The sequence below is a fragment of the Bombina bombina genome, chromosome 9 (assembly GCF_027579735.1).
Source record: "Bombina bombina isolate aBomBom1 chromosome 9, aBomBom1.pri, whole genome shotgun sequence".
In the NCBI taxonomy this organism is placed as follows: Eukaryota; Metazoa; Chordata; class Amphibia; order Anura; family Bombinatoridae; genus Bombina; species Bombina bombina.
In genome coordinates, this window is record NC_069507.1 from 231,370,980 (window position 1) to 231,390,761 (window position 19,782).

The window sequence follows — 19,782 nt, forward strand, 5'->3', positions numbered from 1 at the left end:
ACACAGGAACGAAACAGCAACATCATAACATCCAGCACACAGTGAGATTTAGGACCTACAGTATGAGAGTATGGAATGGCAGAGTTTGAGAGTTACAATAAAATGCACTAGGAAGTTGCATTGTGGCTCCCATGCCTTAGGCTGGTCAGTTGTAGTGGACCACCCAGTTAAAAGGGGCAATTTGTTCTAATGACCCCTTCTTCAAAATAGTCCTATATAGAAATAAATGTATCACTTATTAAAGGACAGGACACTAAAAGAACAGTAATTTTAACATGTTTAAATTGTTTGACGGTGACACACCTCAATAGCACAAAAAGAAATATGTTTTATACTCAGTATAGAAACATCTGCTTTGGGACATTTTTAGACACAATGAATTTAATGTCAGTTAAGCTCACTGTTACCATAATTAAAGGGACAGAAAGGTAAAAATTGAAACGTGCATAGGTGCATTTCAGTTTTGAGTACAATCATTTTTATGATATATATATCCATCAGCAATAATGCTTCTAGTGAAAGTTAGTATTGCTTCAATGGCATACACACATATGCCACATGTGGCTACACAATCGGGAGTTAGACACCATAATTGCTCAGATCTGTGTTTTGTGTCAGTGAAGATTTAATTTGTGTCAATCAAGTCACTGCTGACTCTCTGAGAAAGTGTGGTACTTGGACGCTGGTGTACGGGGCACTCTCAGCATATGTGCATATGCCGCTGAGAAAACATAGTTACTCTTATTAGAAACATTTTTGTTAATGGAATTGTAAAGCAAAAATGTTTTTTATTCAAAATTAAAATGCACCCATGAACACTTCAATATATCATATACCATGTATCTCAACTAAAACTAATTCACTGGAGAACTTAACAAAAATGGCTACCGTGCTGGTGCCCTTAACCATAATCTCGTACTTAACCATAATCTCGTATCTTGTGTAGCCAGTTGTACTTATACAAAATTATATTTCCCCTAAAATTACATATTTTAGTTCAGTTTCTGAATGTTTGAACTTGACATTATAAGAATGTTACATTATAAGGGGTGTGCAGCAGAGTTGAACTCATTTTTATACCTGCAAATAAATCATCACTGCAGTGTACAAAATCTGCATACAAGAGAAATATTTTATATATGTTTAAATTAAAGGGACAGTAAAAGTCAAAATTAAACTTAAAGGACCAGTCAACACATTAGATTTGCATAATCAACAAATGCAAGATAACAAGACAATGCAATAGCACTTAGTCTGAACTTCAAATGAGTAGTAAATTTTTTTTATAACGAATTTCAAAGTTATGTATATTTCCACTCCCCTTGTACCATGTGATAGCAATCAGCCAATCACAAATGCATATACGTATTGTCTGTGAATTCTTGCACATGCTCAGTAGAATCTGGTGACTCAAAAATTGTAAATATAAAAAGACTGTGCACATTTTGTTAATGGAAGTAAATTGGAAAGTTGTTTAAAATTACATGCTCTATCTGAATCATGAAAATTTTATTTAACCTGAGTGTCCCTTTAAAGGATTGGATAGAGCATAATATTTAAAAAAAATCTCTGCAATTTACGTCTATTATCAATTTTGCTTCTCTTGGTATCCTTTATTAAAGAGCAATTCTAGGTGAGCTCAGGAATGTGCACATCTCCTTAGCCATCTGGCATTAGTTATACATAGTTGCAAACAATGCTGCCATATAATGCTAAATACACAATATGGCCTTAGTGTATGCAATAATGTATAACATTGCTATAAACATTGTTGCAAACACTGCTGCCAGGTGGCTGAGGACACTTTTATGCTTCCGAGTCTACCTAGCCGTACTCTTCAACAAAGGATATTAAAAGAACAAAGCAAATATGATTATAAAAGTAAATTGAAAAGTTGTTTAAAACTGCACGCTCTACCTGAATAATGAAAGTTTAATTTTGACTTTACTATCCCTTTAAGAAGGTAAAATAAATAATGGAAGTACATTGCATAATTGTTTCATTATGAATAGTTAAACCTTTATGGGGAATTACATTTTGAGTTTAACAGCACTTTAATATACCCCGAAGCATCTGTTTTACCTCATAAGAAGCAGGTCAGTCTTGCTATGGTTATTCAGAGTCTGGTGCATTTTCACCACACTATTTTATGTTGGCTGCAAGCAAAATGGAAAATTACATGCATTATTATTTTTATTATTATTATTATTATTATTATTATTATTATTATTATTATTATTATTATTATTATTTAAATAAGAGTAACTTAAAAACTTGTTTACCAAGATTGTTTAAAAACAATCTTGGTAAACATAAAGGGCTAGATTACAAGTGGAGCGCTAAATTATCACGCACCTGCAAACAGACAAATTTGCCCGTTTGTGGGTGCATGATAAATAACCAGCCATTACAAGAGGCTGGTTATTGCTACCTTGAGCTCACCTTAGCAATTAGCTCTCAGAAAATTACCCAGAGAGTAGATCTCTGGTTAATTTTCTAAAAGTGTCCCAAATGCCCTCAAAATAGTTGGTGGGTGTGGGGTGTTAAAAAAAAAACTTCACTGAAAAGTGCCTTTACATAGCGGTCTATGGGAACTGTGTGTTCCCAGTAAATATATATGTATATGCTTATATACATATATATCTATGTGTTAATATGTATATAAACACGTATTAACACATACATATATATGTATATAATCATATACATATATATTTAAAAATGTTGCAAATGCTGAGCTACTTATCCCCTTCGCTGAGCTTATCTCCTGATGCCGTCTGAGACGGCACCAGAATGAGCCTTCCATTGAAGTCCGAGCTATAGAAGCGAGCTCTTGTACATTAACATACCAGTCAATTATGAAAACTTTCTGCATACATTAGCACTTCTTTCTTGCTGCAATTGTTTTCAATAAGGAGAAAAGAAGAGAGGTGTCAAGAACATAAAACAGTATCGTGGTCTGGATAGGAGGGAGCCCCTATAAAATCAAATCACCCCGCTGTTCCAGATACTCACAAAATCGGCGGCACAGATGACGTGCCTCTAGGCGCAGGTCATGACTGTTTAGAGTCGCCCGACTGACACACCTCCGTTAGCGTACGTCACTCCCTGTCCACCAATCGACAAACACCTCTGTTGGCTTTGTGTGTCTCCGAACAAACCAATGTCACTGGAGGTGTCGGAACCGCACAGGGCATAGGCAGTAGCTCTCGGCAAGCAAATGGAGATGAAGTATAATGATAATAACAGGACAGGACAGGTATAAAAATCGTCTATATTTATTTAAAAGAAACAACAGCAACGCGTTTCCCGGCTAGATATGCCGCTTCATCAGGCTGTCTCTAATTGTTTTCAATAACCATAAATCCCTCCTACAACTTTGGTTATTGGAAGGAGCCAATCCAGACTTACTGAGAACCATCTTGCTAATGTCATTTTTTTCAACAAAACTTGTGTTGTTTTCACTTTCTTGTTTTATCACCTCAACTTTTTTTTTTTTTTTAAATCTACAGTGTGTACTTCGATTCATAATTTTTAGAATTAAATTGCATGGAAAATGGAAAAATAAATCATAAAAATATATTGCAAAGTTTTTTTTTTGTTTGTTTGTTTGTTTGTCTTTTGAGCCTGTTACCAGATTGATGAGCTCAGGAGAAAAAAATAGCAACATTTAATCACTATATATATATATATATATATATATATATATATATATATATATATATATATATATATTAATGACATAAAGTCAGTATAAAAGTAGGTCTAATGCTACTCAAAAGTATAATCAAATATTTTCTCTTCTCTCCATCTCATGATGTTAGCTTATGGGAGTAAAAATTACAGGCGATGGGTGAAATATACGTGCCGCATTTATATGCAGCGCTATATATTGTATACCAAAACGGTGTAAAAAACGGAATAGCCGGCTTTTGCGTACAACACCACATATGTAATGGAACCCTCAGTGTATAGCTTTGGGTCTTTTTGATCTGTGTTCCTGTTCCGAAGATACCAACTTTTTTATGTTTGAGAGTTCCAGAGACTCACTTGTACACAATCATGCACTTCTTGTTAGTTTTTCTTTAAATTTAAAAAACTTTTGTTTAACAATTTTTCCATGAAAATAAATAAATAAGGGAAATTCTTTGAGTACCCTGTCCCTTTAAATAGTCATATTGGTTACCAAAACATTGTATTATATTAGATCAAATTAATCACATTGAGAAGGAACTGAAGAAACTACTAAGACATATAGATAATTAAGGCAACATTTCTAAACACCCTGCAGCTGTTTGATAGCAGGATATGTGTAGTCAAAATATATTTGTGTAGCATAAAAATGCACAACATGTGTTAATAAAACCCAGATGGGTTTATACCTATCAGTGCTTCAGACATGCAGGATAAATTGCATTTTAATGACATAGTAGCCACCAGTTGGACTTCATTGTATGGTTGGGAAGCTGATGTTAAAAAAACGCTCATCAGACTCTAAATTATTCAGGCTTACTGCAAATTGACAGGTCTGTGTAAGTGTGGCCTATAGCCATTGCCCTTGGCAGTCCTGGTTCAATTGAAAGCAGCCTTTTGTGACAGACTCTAAAAATATGTTTTGACCTCCTGATTCAATTCCTGTGTTCTGTTCCCTCTCAGCTTTAATATCGGGGGCTTTTCTTCAAACCAAAAGAACAGATGGCCAGGAATATCTGCTCCTGCTGGCCACAAACCTCTAAGAACATGCAAATCTCTAGGGCACACTGCTGACTTTTGTAAACAGATGTCAGTAGAAAAGGAAATTAGCAAGACAAACGTATGGAAAAATATATGTAAAAACCGCCTGCTTGTGAGGTCAACCAAAAAGTCAAGTGTATAATGAAGCAAGGTGGAGTCAGCTATGGGTGTTCAGTTTCACATAATATATATTTATATAAATTAGAAAAAAAAATAATATTTGACCTCATACATTTACAAGACTCCACAACTTATAAAGCTGGATATCAAATTTTTGGCCAACTAAAATATACTGGAATATGCTGCAAGAATCTTTAAACAATTTAAAGGACAGTAAATTCAAAATTAAAGGACCAGTCAATACAGTAGATTTGCATAATCAACACATGCAAGATAACAAGACAATGCAATAAGCACTTAGTCTGAACTTCAAATGAGTAGTAGATTTTTTTTCTGACAATTTTAAAAGTTATGTCTTTTTCCACTCCCCCTGTACCATGTGACAGCCATCAGTTCATCACAAATGCATACACGTACCATGTGACAGCCATCAGCCATTTACAAATGCATACACACTTATTCTTGCACATGCTCAGTAGGAACTGGTGAAAGTTTAAATATAAAAACACTGTGCACATTTAGTTAATGTAAGTAAATTGGAAAGTTGTTTAAAATGGCATGCTCTATCTGAATAATGGAAGTTTAATTTTGATTGAGTGTCCCTTTAAACAGTCAGATAGAGCCTGTGATTTTAAACAACTTTCAAATGTACTTCTATTATCACATTTGTTTTGTTCTTTGGGTATCCTTTGTTCAAGAGTAAATATAGGTAAGCTGATAGGAGCTAAGAAATGTGCATGCATCTGTAGATTTTTTTGGTAGTAGAGTTGGGCTGTGGAATCTGTTGGCGCTCTACAAATAAAGGATATTAGTAATAAAATTAATAATGTACAACATCACTGTTAACATTGTTGCAAACACTACTGCTAGATGGCTAAAGACATTCTCCTAAACTTACCTAGGATTACACTTTAGCAAAGAATACCAAGATAACTAAGCACATTTAATAAAAGAAGTAAACTGGAAAGTTGTTTAAAATTTCACATCCAAATTAATTCTTACTTTTTGTGTTCACCTCTTGGAAAGAATACACTTTCCTTGTTGTGCAGAATATTGAAGTTTCATCTGGTAGTCAAGGGGTTAAACCCAGAAGCATTGAGATTTAGAGCCAATGGAAATATATTGATACACTTATTTTGTGTGTATTATTTCCTCTGGACTGTTGTATCTAGTGAGAAAATCAATTGTATTGAATAGCACAAGCTTTAGAATCTGCTAGAGATTCTTGTTCATTAGAAATCGGAATTCAATACTCATGGGTATCCATCATAATTGACGGTTTCAAATCTCACAGCAGCTCTAAAAAACAAATAGTTTCCATCCATAAGAATCATTTGTGACTTTGGTGAATTGTGTAAGGAAACACCTTCTACACTACCTACAAATACAATTTTATAACACAAATGAGCATATGTATATTAAGGACATTATGAAAGATGTAGAATTATGGTAATTTGTAAATATGTGTTGCACGGACCCTATTTTAACGCAGTTCACACTCCTTAGCTCCAGAAGGGCTCCAATGCAGTTTGTGTTAAAGAATTGCTGGTCTCTCTGGCAGTCAAGTGGTTAAACAGATAATGGTTGTAAAATATCTGTTTAATAATCTATTGTTATTTTTAAGTTAAGAGGAAACTAACAGCAACTCTAATAATATGTTATAGATATACATTTATTAACGTGTTACTTTTTTTATATAATATTCAATAAAGGATTGTTCTGTGAGAAAATTTAATATTTTAGTTAACAACTTTTGAATCAGCCCCCCACCATCTCTGGCAGACAGAGGAACTGAGATCTTGTCTGCTAATTCTGAGGTAGTATTGAGGTCCAAGCCATACAAAATACTGTGCTATATCCTAAATACATTAGGGTATGAGCTATATTTTTTTGGACACACAGTTGGCTGATTAATAGGATCATTTGTGATATATAGGTTTCTGTTACGTATCTCATAGTGTGTTTTGGATCCCTACAGACACAATGACATGTTTTTAGGGTTTTAAAAAAAACAGTTATTTTCTATCGTCCAATACCCAACTGTTATTTGCACCTGATTGTATTTAATTGTTTATTTCTCATTGGTGATTCAGTGGTATTTTCCAATGAGCCGGTGTCCAATCCATATGTTTAGCAGTAATAATTAGTGCTTTATATTCTTAACTAGTCCTAAAGCCCGGGTACACGGGCCATTTTTTGAAGTACAGCGGTTCCACCCCTTGCTCTCTCTCTATCCCCCCTCTCTTTTGCTCTCTCTGCCCCTTTCTTTTTGCTCTCTCTTCCCCCTCTCTTCTGCTCTCTCTCCCCTCTCTATCTTTTGCTCTCTCTCCCACCTCTCTTTTGCACTCTCTCCCTCTCTTTTGCTCTCTCTCTCCCCCCTCTCTATTTTGCTCTCTCTCTCCCGCCTCTCTTTTCCTCACTCTCTTTTGCGCTCTCCTCCCTCTCTTTTGCTCTCTCTCTCCCCCTCTCTTTTGCTGTCTCTCTTTCTCCCCCTCTTTTTTGTTCTCTCCCCCCCTCTCTTTTGCTGTCTCTCTTCCTCTTTTTTGCTCTCTTTATCCACCCTCTTTTGCTCTCTCCCCCTCTCTTTTGCTGTCTCTTTCCCCCTATCTTTTGCTCTCTAGCCCCCTCTCTTTTGCTCTCTCTATCCTCCCTCTTTTGTTTTCTCTCCCCCCTTTCTTTTGCTCTCTCCCCTCCTCTCTTTTGCTGTCTCTCTCCCTCTCTTTTGCTGTCTCTCTGTCACCCCTCTTTTGCTCTCTCTATCCCCCCTCTTTTGCATTATGTCTCCCCCTTTTGCTCTCTCTCCTCCTCTTTGTTGCTCTTTCTCTCCCCCTCTCTATTGCTCTCTCTTTCCCCCTCTCTTATGCTCTCTCTCTCCCCCTCTCATTTGCTCTCTCTCCCCCTCTCTTTTGCTCTCTCTATCCCCCCTCTTTTGTTCTCTCTATCCCCCCTCTTTTGCTTTCTCTCCCCTCCTTTCTTTTGCTCACTCCCCTCCTCTCTTTTGCTGTCTCTCTCCCTCTCTTTTGCTGTCTCTCTGTCACCCCTCTTTTGCTCTCTCTCTCCCCGCTCTCTATTTTGCTCTCTCCCGCCTCTCTTTTCCTCACTCTCTTTTGTGCTCTCCTCCCTCTCTTTTGCTCTCTCTCTTCCCCTCTCTTTTGCTGTCTCTCTTTCTCCCCTTCTCTTTTGCTCTCTCTCCCCCTCTCTTTTGCTGTCACTCTTTCTCTTTTTTGCTCTCTTTATCCCCCCTCTTTTGCTCTCTCCCCCTCTCTTTTGCTGTCTCTTTCCCCCTATATTTTGCTCTCTAGCCCCCTCTCTTTTGCTCTCTCTATCCCCCCTCTTTTGCTTTCTCTCTCCCCTTTCTTTTGCTCTCTCCCCTCCTCTCTTTTGCTGTCTCTCTCCCTCTCTTTTGCTGCCTCTCTGTCACCCCTCTTTTACTCTCTCTATCCCCCCTCTTTTGCATTCTTTCTCCCCCCCTTTTGCTCTCTCTCCTCCTCTCTTTTGCTCTTTCTCTCCCCTCTCTCTTTCCCCCTCTCTTATGCTCTCTCTCTCCCCCCTCTTTTTCTTTCGCTATCTCCCTCTTTTGCTCTCTCTATTCCCCCTCTTTTGCTCTCTTTCTCCCCTCTCTTTTACTGTCTCTCTCCACCTGTTTTGCTCTTTCTCTCCCCTCTCTTTTGCTCTCTCTCTCCCCCTCTTTTATGCTCTTTATCCCCCTCTCTTTTGCTCTCTTTCCCCTCTCTTTTGCTTTCTATCTCTCCCCTCTCTCTTTTGCGCTCTCTCACCCCTCTCTTTTGTGCTCTCCCCCCTCTCTTTTGCTCTCTCTCTCTCTTGTTTGCTCTCCCCTCCTCTCTTTCCCCCCTCTCTTTTTCGCTCTCTCCCCTCTTTTGCGCTCTCCCCTCTCTCTTTTGCTCTCTCTCCCCTTTCTTTTGCTCTCTCTCCCCTTTCTCCCCCTCTCTTTTGCTGTCTCTCTCCCTCTCTTTTGCTCTCTCTATCTCCCTTATTTTGCTCTCTCTCTCTCCGCTTTCTTTTGCTCAACCTCCCCCTCTCTTTTGCTGTCTCTCTCCCTCTCTTTTGCTCTCTCTATCCCCCTATTTTGCTCTCTCTATCCCCCCTCTTTTGCTCTCTCTCTATCCCCCCTCTCTCCCCTCTCTCTCCCCTCTTTTGCACTCTCCTCCCTCTCTTTTGCTCTCTCTCCCCTCTCTTTTGCTCTCTCTCTCCCCTTTCTCCCCCTCTCTTTTGCTGTCTCCCTCTCTTTTGCTCTCTCTATCTCCCCTATTTTGCTCTCTGTCTCTCCCCTTTCTTTTGCTCTCCCTCACCCCTCTCTTTTGCTGTCTCTCTCCTTTCTCTCTATCCCCCCTCTTTTGAGCTTTCTCTCTCCCGTCCACCCTGCCCTGCCCATATCACAGCCGGCCCCGCCCACATCACAGCCGGCCCCGCCCACATCACGCCCGGCCCGCCCCATCACACACGGTCGGCCCAGGCCCATATGCTAAGCCAGTGTGTTGAAGGCCAGGTGTGTTTGTCCTTGCGCTGTCTCTATTGCGCATGACAGCTTCGGACAAACACACTTGGCCTTTTATATTATAGGATTGTATTCTTTTCTTAGTGTACCAAATAGATTTAAAAACATGGTAATACGTTACATTGTAGAGAGCTAATTTATTAATGAAAAATTAAAGAAACATTGTAGCAATGTCTACACAGATGTAAGCAGAACTAGTTTAAAGGGACAGTAAACAGCTTGAGAATGTTTTATAAAATTTGTATTTATCTATACGTAATGAAACAACTTTGCAATATATTTTCATTATTTATTTTTACCCCTTTTCATGCAATTTAGCTCTAATTCTCAGAACTTGAAATATACCTTGCTGACTTTTAAAGGCTAAATCTGCTACATATCTGTCCCCAATTTGTTTTATAAGCTGATAACTACAAAACAATGTATTTTATACCAGCTTTATGACTGTTACTAGCCTTATTGTCTCGGAACTAAAACCTAGATTGTCTTCTCCAAATAATGCAACTGGTTGGTGGAGTTTGGCTATTAAAAAATAATTGCAGTAAAAACTATGTCAATTTGTTTTAAAAAATGTTAGGCCTAGTCTAATATGTTATTCTATAGCAACTCAACAGGAAAGACTCATAATTACAAGATTTTTACTGTCCCTTTAAATTTGTGTTGAAATATATATATGTGTGTGTGTGTTTAATGATAATTTACTTCCTGTTCAGTTAATTTCATATGGTATTTATGTGTCTGCTGTTGCAAACACATGTGATAAATATTATGAAAGTCCTTTAAAGCTAAATTTGAGAAATATCTTATTCAAGCAAAATACTTCAATATATTTTCTATAGAACAGCTCTGCTGCAGTTTGAAAACGTAATTGGGGCAATCATTTTATTTTGGATTTAGCAAGCTAGGAGAATGTTCCCTTTATATAGACCCTCAGTGCCCTTGCTTCAACATTTACACTGGAGGAAGAAGCATTGTAGTGGCCTCTCAGTTTTTCTGCTTACTAGACAGACACAATGAAGTTAAAGGGACACTCAAGTCAAAATTAAACTTTCATGATTCAGCAATTTTAAAACTTGAAAAGGTGTTGTACATTGGGGTCTGACATGTTTTTTCTGGTGTGACAAAAAAATAATTGAATATACTATTTATTTTGGAGAAGTGCAGCGGCTAAACAGCAGCTTACACTTGAATAAAGTTAAAGCAGTAGCTAGTGCTACTGCTTCAAACCAATGGCAGCACACAAAATAAAAAAAAAATACAAAATTTAATTTATTGTTGATTATTTGAAGGGACCACATGTTTATTGTATTTCTTACAAAAAACACACTGTACATTTTGTAATTTGTCAATTGTTGTTAAAAGGACATGAAAGGCAAAATTAAACTTCATGATTCTTGTATCTTGTGTTGAAACTTAGCTTTGCATAAAAGCATAGTCAGGTAGGTGCATACAGTATGTTTGCTGTGTACTATATAGCAGCAGTGTTTGTGACATCATTATGCATACAGTACTGAAGACACTATCATGAAAAAAAGTTTAGTTTCAACAAAGAAAGAGGTACATTTTGTGAAAGATGCCAATTGGATTATAATTTGTATTCTGTATCTGAATTATGAAAGTTTAATTCTCGCCTCAATGTCCCTTTAAATAAACTTTACTATATTTTGAGTTACACAATTAGTTCCAGAAAGTCTAGAAACTCCACAAGTATGTGAGGTCCCAAAAAACCCAGGGTATGCAGTATTCTTTTAGCAACTATCAAAGATGTTTTATTGAAATACCTATCAAAATAAAGATGGTAAAAGTTGAACAGAGCGACTCTTTAATTATCTGGCAGTCCATGGGTTAATTTCAATGCTTTTTTACTTTTTAAATAACCACACTTTTTATTTGTGTTATATACTGCAGGAAATTGCAAAACAACATGAATAATACTATGTAAATGAACCTAAAACAATAAAACACCCTTAGGCAGAGCTTTACGCATTCACAAAAACTCGGATAAAGATACACAAAGATGTGTCACAGCGGAATCCTGCGGAAAATGTTCTGCTTTGTTATTATGACACTGTATAATAAATACACAGTGCAAGGAGAGAGCTCAGATGTGTTGTATTACAATTTGCTGTGCCAGTGTCATAGGCTGCATCTGTTTTTTTGCAAATGCAAAACTCCTCTGGAAGGTCCATTTCCTCGGAGAAGGTACTAAATTATCTCTCCTTATTTATTCTATTACTCAATGAAGTCACTATTTAAATCCTGTCCTGTGTATAGTCAATGTTGGGGGCTCTGAGCAGAGCACAAGCAGAGCATTGAAGAAAGCTTGCCAGCAGCAAGGCCTATGTTAGCCCATCGATCACTTTTGTAAAACAGCCCTTTGTTTCACAAACCCTTGCTAGGAGATGCTTTCATGCTCTCCCCCTCTGACCAACTCCTCAAGGAAGCTATCTAATCCCCCTGCTTTGTTTCAGTATTGCTGAAAAAGAGTGTGTGTGTGTGTGTGGGGGGGGGGGGGGGGCTGGGGGATATATACCCAAGGGCCACATGTGCAATTTCAGGCAACCAAGTTAACCCTGCAATGCCAGACAGTATAACATTTCACTGCTAATCCCCTGGCAGCTTATGGGTTTATATTTTTTCCATTAGCTGAATTGTTTCAAGGGAAAAGTATAATTTTGTTAACGTTGAATATATTCAATTAATCTGCCAACATTGCATTACAAAAATGAAATAAGATCTACTGTTCTCCCAACCAAACACATTCAAATGTAAAACACTATATCATTTTAGCATGTTCCTTTTTTTTCTCCAGGAGTCCTATTTCACTGCATTCTGGCAGATGAATAGTTAAATATTCTATTAAACAATTTCTTGACTGCTAGTGGAAGGCAATAATGTAAAAGCCAGTGCTTCCTATCAATCAACATTACAGTCAATTCATTTTTGTTTTATTGATCATTATTGAAGAACTGAAGAATACAATAACAAATTATATATATATATATATATATATATATATATATATATATATATATATATATATATATATATATATATATATATATATATATATATATATATATATATTAAAAACAACAAGAAATACATTTTCTCTAGTGATCAAGTTTCTACAAAACCTGGAAAAATATGGTGAAGCAAAACAAAATACTGCAATGCTGTGAATGTCATATACATGTATCTGAAGACCTGCAAGTCAGACTGATTCATAGTCATGGCATTATTAGATACAATTTATATATTTATTTATTTTTTATTTACTGTTTTCCAATAAGAGCTTAACAGGACAACAAACCCAAAATTTTTTCTTTCATGCTTTAGGTAGAACATACAATTTTAAACAACTTTCCAATTTACTTCTACTATCAAATTTGCTTAATTCTCTTGGTATACTTTAATAAAAACCACAGCTAAGTATGCTTAAGTGGGAGCTAGCTGGACACATCTGGTGGGTCAATGACAAGAGGCATATATGTATAACCACCAATCAGCAGCTAGCTCCCAGTAGTGCATTGCTACTTCTGAGCCTACCTAGGCTTTTTTATTAAAGGATACAAAGAGAAAGAAGCAAATTAATTAATAGAAGTAAAATGAAATGCTGTTTAAAACGATATATAATTTATCTGAATTATGTTTTTTTTTTTTTTTACTGTGACCTTTAATTATAATTGTTAATCTCCAGTTACAACTATCCAAATCCAACAGAGGGGTCAATATTTTCTATATCAGCTCCTGATAAAGAGGTTCTGGTTTTGGCAATAAATGAAGCAACAGTGACTTTCTGGGGATCACAATACAAAATTGATCCGGCCACTAAAAGTCCACAGCTGCTAATGAGTTTTCTCTTGAAAAGTTCCCAAAAATGCGTTTTCAGTTGTTAAGTGTTATCGGAATTCTAACTGGAAATCCAAACAAAACTGTCATCTGCAATGGCCATATAACACCTCTTAATGCACATTAAAGCATTTTTGATTGATTATTGATACTTTTAATATTTGGAAAAAAAATTTTTAGATTTTTTATTTTTTTATTTTTTATTTTATTTTTTTATTGTTTAAACAGATAGATAATCCCTTTATTACCCATTCCCCAGTTTTGCATAACCAAGACGGTTATATTAATATACATTTTACCTCTGTGATTACCTTGTATCTATGCATCTGCAGACTGAAGCCTTATCTCTTAGCTATTTACAAAATTGCATTTTAACCATTTAATGCTGGTTCATAAATAACTCTACGGAGTGAGCACAATGTTATCTATATAACACACATGGGCTAGCACTACCGGGCTGTGAAAAGCTGATAAAATGCATTGAGATAAGAGGCGGCCTGTCTAGGCTTAGAAACAGTCAGAAATTTAGAGATTTAAAGGTTATAAAGTATATTAATATAGCAATGTTGCTTGTGCAAAGCTGGGGAATGGGTTGTTAAAGGGACAGTCTACTCCAGAGTTTGTATTGTTTAAAAAGATACATAATCTCTTTATTACCCATTCCAAAGTTTTGCATAACCAACATGATTATATTAATATACTTTTTACCTGCATACTGCCCCCTTATTTCAGTTCTTTTGACAGACTTGCATTTTAGCCAATCAGTGTCCTCTTGTAAGTAACTCCACTGGAATGAGCTCAACATTACCTATATGGCAGACATGAAATAACACCCTCTAGCTGGGAAAAACTGTGACATGCATTCAGATAACAGGCAGACTTCAAGGCCTTAGAAATTAGCATTTGAGCCTACCTAGGTTTAGTTTTCGACCAAGGATACCAAGAGAACGAAGCAAATTTGATGATAAAAGTAAATTGGAAAGTTGTTTAAAATTGTATGCACTATCTGAATCATGAAAGTTTTATTCTGACTAGACTGTCCCTTTAAGGCATTATCAATCTTTTTAAACAATAAAGTACATCAAGTAGACTGTCTCTTTAACAAATATTGATTAAGAAAGCACAGTTTTCTGGTTTGGCAATATATACATCTGAAATCAAGGAGAAAACTATGGGTTCCTATTAGAATGAAGTTGCCACAAGTTATCTCATCCCCATAAACGGGATTTTAACAGTTCTCACACTATAAATAGTTAAACCACTAGGTGACCAGGTTTTAATGCAGCAGCACATATGTTACTAAAACTGCACTCTTGTGAAAAGGTTTTATCTTTGTACGATTTATATGACTGAGACACAAGGTTCTGGATATTGTAAGTTGTTTTTTTAAAAAACAAGAGGTTTGAATCTTCTAATTTTAAAAAAGAAACCATCAACTCAGACACCAACAAACAAGAAAGAATGGTAAACTGGGAAATCACAGTCACCAAGATGTGATTCTGACTGAAATCCCATTTATGCAACAATGCGAGTGTCAATTACAAACAAACATTTACAGAATTCGATTTCTGCATGCTATTTCTAGATGTTGGTGCCATGATTTTTTTCTCACTTTTCCTGCAGATCCCATTAGTCAATATCACATATAAATATGTAAATCTGTATCCTACCCACCCAAGACGGACTATACAAGATCGATGAATAGAGTTTTAATTAATCTAGACTATGGGGTAGATCAATCAACACCCGATGTTTCCGGCTCACCGTAAATATAAGTTAAGAAGCAGCGGTCATAAGACCGCTGCTCCTTAACTCATCCACACCTCTTAGGTGGCGGACAGCAATCATTCCGTGGCCAATGTTAGCGGTGAATTGGCCGCAAATCTGCAGGGGGCAGTATTGCACAAGCATTTCACTAGAAATGTTTGTGCAATGATAAATGCTGACAGCGTATGCTGTCTGCATTTATCGATGTCAGGCGGACATGATTCGCTACAGCAGATCATGTCCGTCCGCAAGTTGATAAATTGGCCCCTATGTGTACAAACATTTGTCATCTGTGGCCATTTCAGAGTGTCTTGCACATGTACAGCAAACTAGAATTATTCCAAATTGTCTTGGAATACTTGTAAATATGTCAGCAAGGCCAGTTTGTGACTTTGTAAAATGCCTTTAGGTTTGGAATTTGATTAGTTTAAAATAGCAGTGAAACTCATTAAAAAGTATAAAGAAAATGGATCGTGATTGATAAGAATTTTTCGAGTCTATGTTAGTTATAGGGCTTTTTTCAGCAAATCAAAAATGCACTCTTGAAACACCAGACAAACCCACCATTGTGATCACATTAAAATGGAAACCATCTGAAAACAAATCTGCTAATAGCTTGGAATGAAACCCAGAGTGAAAAACCTGATTTCAACTCATGGGAACACCTTAATAATACAAATTCATAAAATATAGACTTGAAAAGCCCTTGTGGGGGAAATGTACGCCAGAGGTTTTTAGCACCCTGGGTAGCACTTGCTGATTGGTAGCTACATTTAACCACCAATCAGCAAGTGCTACCTAGGTTCTGAACCAAAAATGTGCCAGCTCCTAAGCTTACATTCCTGCTTTTTCAAATAAAGATACCAAGGGAACAAAGAAAAATTGATAATAGGAGTAAATTAGAAAGTTGATTAAAATTACATGCTCTATCTGAATAATGATTGAGAAAAATCTTGGGTTTTATATCCCTTTAATTATAATCATAAACAATCAATAAGATGAATGTATTTAATATGTTTACATATATACTTGTGTGATATATTAGTCTTTATTAAAAAGTAAAATTCACGAAACCTCTTAAACGTTCATAGAAGGAATGAAAAATAACCACAAATGCCAAGTCTGTGCGTGTTAAGCCTTATACTAAAAGATTTTAGTGTTGTGTTTTTATTCAGTAGTATATAAAAGTACATTCCTGATAATATAAGCATCCAGGCTGGAGATATATCATGCTGCTTCTGTTTCGGAAAATCAATTGACAGATAAAAAAGTAAAGGAACATTCTAAAACTGCCTTTCTTTTTGTTGGTACCTTTAGGAAATGAATTGCTCGAGGATTCCCCGTATGAACCTGTCAACAACAGATTAAGTGATATATTTAAAACAGATTCCATGATGTCAGGTAAGATATATTTATGTGTTACTTGTGCTATAGTATTTGTTTTACATTACAAAAAGTCTATGGGGTAGATTTATTAAATGTCGGGCGGACTTGATGCGCTGTAGCAGATCATGTCCGCCCGACATCGCTAAATGGCGACTGCATACGCTGTCGGCATTTAACATTGCACGAGCGTTTCACCAGCAATGCTGCCCCTTGCACATTCACGGCAGGAGGTGTCAATCATTCCGATCATTCCGATCTTACGACCGCTGCTTCTTAACTTAAGTTTCAGGCGGACCTGAAACTTCGGGGGTAGATTGCAGCATTCGCTGCTTAATAAATCTACCCCTTCATGTTTACTAAACTTTTTTTCATAGGACGTGTAAATGTTTAATTCTAGCAAGACAATAGGTTCAGACAAGTCTTTCCATATATTTGATTAATATAATAATGGTTTGTTGACAATGTAAATATAATGCCATCAATCATACAGGCTAATCAGTCATTACAAATGTAAAATCATAAATAAAACAAAAAAACTGTTCTTAGATTTCTGATACATTAAAGAAATAAAAGACTTTGGAATTTATTATCAGATACATCTTAGTCACTAAAACTAACTTCTATCTAATGGGCTAGATCTCTATCTTTTGTATTTATTTACATGGGCACATTATATAGGGCAACCCTAAGGGAAATATATTTACCCCAAAGCCTTTACAGAAAGACTGCAAGTGACGGTGCTTCCCAGAAGCACACAAGGCTTTTTTAAAAGGGATATTAAACAGTGCTCCTTTGTTAAAACAAACAAACAAATAAGTTAAATTAAAGTAAACATAAAGACAAACAGATTGTGTAAAAACAGCGATCAACTTACTTGTTTTCTTGCAAAATTTGCATTTATAATTTCTCACTGTAACCCCTGCCCTCAATGAGATAGTGTGATGTGTGTGGAGACATTGGGGCATATTTATCAAGCTTCGTACGGAGCTTGATGCCCAGTGTTTAAAGACCGCTGCTCCAAAAAATGTCTGCCTGCTCTGAGGAGGCGGACAGAAATCAACCCGATCGAATACGATTGGGTTGATTGACACCCCTGCTAGTGGCCGATTGGCCGCGAATCGGAAGGGGGCGGCATTGCACCAGCACAGCAGTTCACAAGAACTGCTGGTGCAATGATAAATGCCGAGAGTGTATGTCCCATTAACTCAGTGGTTAATGGTCCCATTAACTTAGTGGTTAATGAATTGCACTGGTCATGCTGTTTCAAAGGGAATAGGTTAAGGTTCACAGCTATATATAATATATATATATATATATATATATATATTGTAACTGAGCATTTACAGGAGTCACTGAATATAAATTGAAACAGAGCACTATGAGGATCAACACCGCTCACATCATCTGCTATATACATAATCATCTCAAACACTACAAAAAACTGTGTAATTGAGGAGTGGTGTGCAGTATATTTAATACAAAAAATGTAAATATGCTTCTAATTACCAATGTCCTAAAACCAATAATAGCCTTATAAAGGATATGGTTTCAGATTAGATTACCTGACAATTTGGAGTAATTGCCTGTACACTAATCAGTAAACCCTTTAAAATATAGACCTCAAAAGGACTATTGTTTATTTTGGGAATATTACCTGCCAATCTCTAGTATGGTAATGTGGTAACAACAGTTTTTTACTGTGCTTAGACTTTATAGCTAGGCACTGATGAAACCTGTAGGTGGCAGAATTATTCCCTTCATCTGAGTCTTCAATGCTCTGTAAAGGTGGTTTCCAGTCTTTTTTTTACTTTAAGAGACCCATAGAGAACTTTTAGAAATTAGATAACACCCAGCTGTATTTTCTATATGTGTTAACCCTAAATACAATACCCAAAAATGACCTATTAATGTATTATAATGTAATATACAATAAAATAATGTGAAATAAAATATAGTTATTTTTTTGTTACTATGATCACCTTACTAAATTAAATTAGAGAGGCCCCATTTTTCAGAACAGAAATAAGGCCACTTTTTTCTTGAAAGGTGTTCACTGTTACTACAGTGATTTACTGACTCTACAGACAAAATCCATATCTTTATTTTTTGAGAGAAGGACTTGTCTACTAGAAAATTGACTTTATTTGGGGTCTCTACAGATACTAGATTTTTTTATTGCATATATAATTAGCCATTCCCAAACAAATCCCCATGTGTTTTTTCAACTGTTTTAAAAATATTTTGTGTGGTACTGCTTAAAGACCACCATTATTTGTAAGATCAGTGAATATCTTTCAAATGAGGGGTCTTTGAGGTTTGTAGCTGCTAAGGGAGCTGAGATTGCAGGGTTTGAAGAACCTCCAACATCCAGCTCCCTTTTAGCTTCAGTGAGCTTCTTGGTTCTGCCCCCTTTGTGATGTCACCATGTGCATACTTGTGATGTCACTGGCCCTCCTATGAAGCCTGGGAGAGCCACCCACTAGACCATCAATGATCCCCAGTCTGATTGGTGATCCTCCTGCATGATGAGAAGGGCTTGTCATCCGCCTACAGGTGTGCATGACGAGAGCGCCACATAATGCGCATCTGAGTTAAAAGGGTATTGTATAGGAAAGAGCGTGAGTTAATCAAGTTAAAGAGAAGTCAAAATTAAACTTAAATAGATTGAATTTTAAAAAACTTTCTAATTTACTTTTATTTTCAGTTTAACTTAGTTCTCTTGGTATCCTTTGTTAAAGAGTAATCCTAGGTGAGCTCAGGAGAGTGCATCTGGCATTAGTGTTTGCAGCAATATTTCTAGCAATGTTATACAACGTTTAAAACACTGCTGCCATAGAATACTACAGGCATGTGTATGCTTTTAAGCTCCTATCAGTCTACCTAGGATTACTCTTCAACAAAGGATACCAAAAGAACAAAGCACATTTGAAAAATAAAAGTAAACTGGAAAGTTGTTAAAAAACTGCATGCTGTATCTGAATATTTAATTTTGACTTTACTGCCTTTTTAAAATCAGTTTTTTTTTATATATACATTTATTCATATATTTTGGAAGAAAAAAAGTTAAGTAAAAGCTGTTTTAAATTTAAAGCGAACATTAACAGAAAATGCAACTTATACCTAGGTATCTAATGCTGACAGGCTTACAGGGACAACTTGCACAGAAAAAAATAAATTTATTCATCACAAGAATTATCATTTTGTCAAAAAACAAAGCACTACATCTACTAAATATTTTCTTTTAAATGGAACATGGGAGAAAAAAAAGAATTGTATGTGCTTAAGTTTGTGTTTGAGATACTGAGCAACATTTTAGTGTTTATTCACCCCAGCCCCTTATTTTGTATGATCCCATAGACTGTATAAACCCCTAATCTACAACCAAGTGATGTGTGTGTTTGATTAGA

At 36.2% G+C, this 19,782-nt stretch overlaps 1 protein-coding gene across 3 annotated transcripts in view; it reads left to right on the plus strand.

Moving 5' to 3' along the window:
• The window catches only part of GFRA1 (GDNF family receptor alpha 1), a 244,736-nt gene that overhangs the window by 5,494 nt on the left and 219,460 nt on the right, over positions 1–19,782 (plus strand). For all 3 annotated transcript variants that reach the window (XM_053692686.1, XM_053692688.1, XM_053692687.1), the window contains exon 3: positions 16,307–16,390. In XM_053692686.1, coding sequence (XP_053548661.1) covers positions 16,307–16,390 — 84 coding nt within the window. The remainder of the gene's footprint in view (positions 1–16,306; positions 16,391–19,782) is intronic.